General features: G+C 40.9%; 1 protein-coding gene across 2 annotated transcripts in view; it reads left to right on the forward strand.

Annotated features, from left to right (window-relative positions):
* The first annotated feature begins 1,544 nt into the window (after window positions 1-1,544).
* Window positions 1,545-4,796, forward strand: part of cpeb1b (cytoplasmic polyadenylation element binding protein 1b) — a 19,073-nt gene continuing 15,821 nt past the window's right edge. Inside the window, exons 1-3 of one of the 2 annotated variants that reach the window (XM_046032640.1) lie at window positions 1,545-1,693; window positions 1,939-2,125; window positions 4,139-4,360. In XM_046032640.1, coding sequence (XP_045888596.1) covers window positions 1,679-1,693; window positions 1,939-2,125; window positions 4,139-4,360 — 424 coding nt within the window. In that variant the 5' untranslated portion in view covers window positions 1,545-1,678. The remainder of the gene's footprint in view (window positions 1,694-1,938; window positions 2,126-4,138; window positions 4,361-4,796) is intronic. The other variant, XM_046032641.1, reaches the window with a different exon arrangement.

Raw genomic sequence — 4,796 nt, forward strand, 5'->3', positions numbered from 1 at the left:
AATTTATGGAAATTGCCCCTTTTAGAATCATTTATTAGGTCATAATTATTGATGCATTCATTTCTATAATGCCTAGTTTAATCTATAATAATAAAGTTAAGTAGTTGATCTATTTTGTATTCATGATCTGAATCTGTAAAGTAAGTAAACTTGTCAAATAAATGTAGCAGAGTAAAACATACAATAGTTGCCTCTGAAATGTAGCGGAGTATAAAGAAGCAGAAAATGGAAAAACTCAAGTACAAGTACCTTAAAATTATAAAGTAGTTGAGTAAATGTACTTTGTTTCTTTCCACCACTGCCAGTCACACACAAGCACATGAAAACAGCATCAGAAACAATCTCAATCATCTCTGAAAAGGTCCAAAATTTTAAATTCATCCAATGGGATGGTGCAAAATACTGGGAGGCTGTCTTTCCAAGTTGAGTATTTGTGGGATATCAAAACTTAGCCAGTCCTGGGATTTGATCTCTTATGAGCAGTAGTTTTAAATTGAAATGTCATATATTGAGGCAGCTTAATACAAAGAATTCAATATTTATATCCTGTAATGAACTGCAGGGCACATTGGCAAACTATATCAAATTGTTTTCAAGTGAAATAAGCAGCATGAGAGAAATATATCTTCTTTTAAGTGAACTGAGTATCATCAAGGTACACCAAAACATTTTTATTTATTTAGTTTTGCTTTGTCATTATGTACTTTCATTTTTACACCTGCCTTTCTTCTATGTTGTGCATTTCTTTGTATTGCTTGTGTAACCCTTTGTTGCAACTGACAGTCAAAAAAAGACATGGACAGTCAAGGCTTATAACAACTTAACTATCTGTATTTAGCCTTGGTATATTCAAACAAGGTATTTCCATAGTAAGTGATCAGGGGGTTTTTGGAAAAGAAATCTAAACTCTCAGTGAAACTATATGAATAAATAAAGGTTTAAAAAAAATTCTACATATTACCTGTACTGAAATGACTCCATTAGAAATCACAATAATAATAATGATAATAATAAAAATAATAATAATAATGATAATAAAATATTGTCTATGTCTATATAGTCTATATTGTCTTATGGTCTAGAAAAACACAAGTTATTGATTGATTCTTTATTGATCTCTGAATGGACAGAAATAAGCATAAAATTAGCATATAAAATAAAACAAAAGACAAGGCAAGTAGTACACACATACAGTGTTGTAGTAGTGCAATTCTGTCTCAAGTGAAGTAACAATCTTATATTAGTATTTGTTTTAAATATTGTGGAGTATATCCCACATTGCACTAGGCAGAAACTATTTGGTTACTTTAAGTATTTCTTTCCATTATAACCTCTGATGATTTATGACTGCAGGCATCAACTTTAAAAGTACAAAATATATTTTGTCCATCCAGAAAATATTAAGAAAATAATTCAAATCATGTAGAAAGCTTCAATACTTAAATTGACCAGCTTCTATGCAGTTTCTATCTATCGACACGTGATTTTTTATTTTTGCGGTCTGTACTTTGATGTGGAGCACGTGAGCAGACCAAGGCCTTCGAGGCACCGTCATTCGCAGAGCGCACGTTCACTAAATTGAGACTAATTAGCTGGCTAGCAGACTTCATAAATATGACCTTTTATTGCAGACGACGGTTATTATTGTGACGTTACTCACAGTTTGTAAGTCCACATCATGGCGTTTTCCCTGGTGAGTCAAATAACGAAATTAAAGTGGAGAATTAAATTTGTTTGGGCCACGTCTTAACGTTATCATTTGACCTTTTGTGTGCCATGAAACTACCACCGACGTGTCTTTTAGACTTTAACACTTTTATTCCTACCTAAAATAACTAACTTCCATGGCTTTCACTCTACTAGGTGTGTCCAAACCTTGAGTTAACCTTGTAGCATGAAGGCAATATTAATTCCTCCTCTTGTGGTGTCTTCTTGCAGAGAAACGATCCTCGCAGGCCGGACAGCCCGGACCCCGAGTCTCCGGCCCTGTCCACCTGCAGCAACGCGGACATCTTTCGCAGGATGAACACCATGTTGGGCAACGCTCTGGATTTCACCGGTGTGTGCACCACGCCTAACAACAACAACAACAACACCAACAAGGGAAAGCCAGATCTGCTGTGTGGTAAAGTTTCATTTATGTTGTACTCTGCAGCAGGTGGACTAGCAACAGATTGTGGCTCCAGTCAAGGTTTTAGAAATACTGAAATTGAGTCGAGTAACCTGTACTGAAGGTTTGCTTAGACCACGAAAACCGTCTGTAAGGCTTTCTTATGTTTTCTTTAGTTCAGAATTAAAGACTGCACATAGGGATTACATGATGTCTCGAGGCCACACTGCTGGAACACTTTTTTTTCTGTTTTTACCGAAGTTGACCAATAAACTGAGCTGTCTATTGTGTCTTAGGCCTAATCATTTAGTCTATAAATGTCTGAAAGCATCGCACAATTTCTCAGAAGCGCCAAGTGACGTCGTAAGATTACTTGTCTTTGTCTGACCAATGGTCCCAAAAGCAAAGAGATTTGAACAAATAAAAGCAGCAAGTCCTCACACTTGAGAATATCTAAATACATGAATCTTCCTGGAAATGCCCATCATGTCTAAGTTTCAATTGTATGTGAATGTAAATTCTTCCCAGTTTCCTACAAACTTCAAATTCCCAGAACAAATACAGAAGACATGACTTCTTCATCTTAAGTGGTGGCTGCGGCCCTGAGTCTGATGTTGGATTCTCGTGCTGCTGTTCTGTGGTTAGCATTTTTGTTCTAGCTATGCATTTAGACAGAAACCCATACTGTTTCTGAATGCAAGGTACAATACTACTTTAAAAAAAAGGCAAAGTTGCATCCTTGTCTAAGGAGCCCCTTTCACTTTCTCACCCATCTGTTAAACCTCCTTCACCTTGTAATTATGATTTGGGTGCCAGCAGCTGATTCATGCTGCATGGCTGATCTGCAGCATTGCAGCACTTCTAAAGTGTTGTGTGTTTGGCTTTTTTTTTTTTGTTTCCCCCCCAAGAGTAAGATTTGCCAAGATTGAAGTTCAACACAGTGCCTGCATCCTTTGCTTGAATGGCCACACTTGTGACTTGCAGTTTTTTTTTTTTTCTCTTCTATGGGGGTGTGTATATACAAGGGATAAATATAAAGGTTTATACTGTGCTTGACATAAGTGCAACACTGTTTATATTTTTTAATTATGAAAGTGAATTGTATCTTGATGTAAACTGAACTAAACTTCCGGTGTGGCCTCTCTGCCCCACCACCCCACCTTGGTGTTGCTGAATCAGGACTGTAGCTGGCAGCTGGATGCTTTCCAGGCCTGGAGAAGGAAGGGAGGAGCTGGTGGTGCAGATCGAGCAGTCATCAACATCTGATTAGTCAGCTGCTTCTGCCAAAGCGAGGCTCTGAATGCCTTTTTTCTTCACGGAGTGTTTGTGTGACAAAGCAGGAGACTACACCAACCAATGTGTCTTTAAATCCAGCGTTGTGTTGAATTACTGAGCATCCTAAAGTCTGAAGTTCTCTTTTAAATAAAGTCTGCTGAGTCATTCGCTCCCATCTCCCCTGCTGCCTCCCACCATGCCGCTGTAGCTCTGCCCCTCGCCTCCCTCCCTTCCTGCCTCTGTCAGCTCGCTCAGGAAACGAGGCGAGACACAGTAAGCAGCAGTAACGGTGGCAGCAGTGGCGGCTGTCTTCCCACTGACTCGGAGACGTGCTGTGTCTACCAGAGGGGAGTACTTCTATCAACAAGCCAATAGCTCCGACAGGAATTTTTCATTACACAGTTGTTAGGCAAGGAAGCAGGGAGGTGGGGGAAAGCTGATGTCATTAGCAAGGGTGTGCGAGTGCATCAGCAGCCATGTCACATGCTGCTAGGTGGGTCAGTGATGCGGACAGAGATGCATGGCAGTTTCACCGAGCACAGAGGCAGCAGGTTAGCTCCCCCGTCAGCCAGGGTAGAGGGAGATGTGGTGATGAGGGAAGTTGTTTTATCTCTTCACGTAAACGGGTTTGTGTGACGAAACTCTTCATGCCCTGTTCTGAGTAACGCAGACTGAAACAACAGTTATTGGCTGTCTTAACACTTCCTCTCCCATCTCTTTTTCTACATCTCTGAACTGGATCTTGAACTGAAGAGTCGGAGCTGGCCGCGGTGGGCAGCAGGAGGATGCTCTTCCCCAACCGTGCTGGCATGCCCGGCTCCCACGAGATGCCACCATCCAGGGGCCCACCGGGTGTCACAGACCTGGGCCTGGGCCTCCAGTCTCTTCGGCTGTCTGGCTGGGACAGACCCTGGAGCAGCCAGGAGTCAGACGCACTCACCTCCCCTTCCCAGGCTCAGACTAGCTCACCTTCCAGTAAGTACCGAATCTCCTGTTTACCTGAATACTTTTAGGGATAATGGCAAAACCTGCAGCTTGGTCTCCTGTTTGTACCACATCACAAAATTTGTCAGTGTGGCTGGTAGTGGTTGAGTTTATTAGCTCTCATGTCCCCAATTTAGACTTTACTGTATAGAATGTAACATCTGAGTTTGACTTGATTTGTAACCCTCATTTATATTTATGTGATGGTTGGTCATTATCAGCAGTCTGTGTGGGAACGGGCTGTAGCGTCGCTAGGGAGGATGATGTGGCAGTTTTGCTTTGCTGCATCTCTGGCAATCGAGCGAGCACAAACAACTCAGTGAAGCTACTTTTCTTTCCCCAAACCTATAGGATGTAAGCAAAAAAGAAGTTAAGTGGGTTTTTTTTCTTAAGTATATTACCTGTTGATCAAACTGATGCTAGGATG

Source organism: Micropterus dolomieu, linkage group LG20 (assembly GCF_021292245.1).
Source record: "Micropterus dolomieu isolate WLL.071019.BEF.003 ecotype Adirondacks linkage group LG20, ASM2129224v1, whole genome shotgun sequence".
NCBI lineage: Eukaryota > Metazoa > Chordata > Actinopteri > Centrarchiformes > Centrarchidae > Micropterus > Micropterus dolomieu.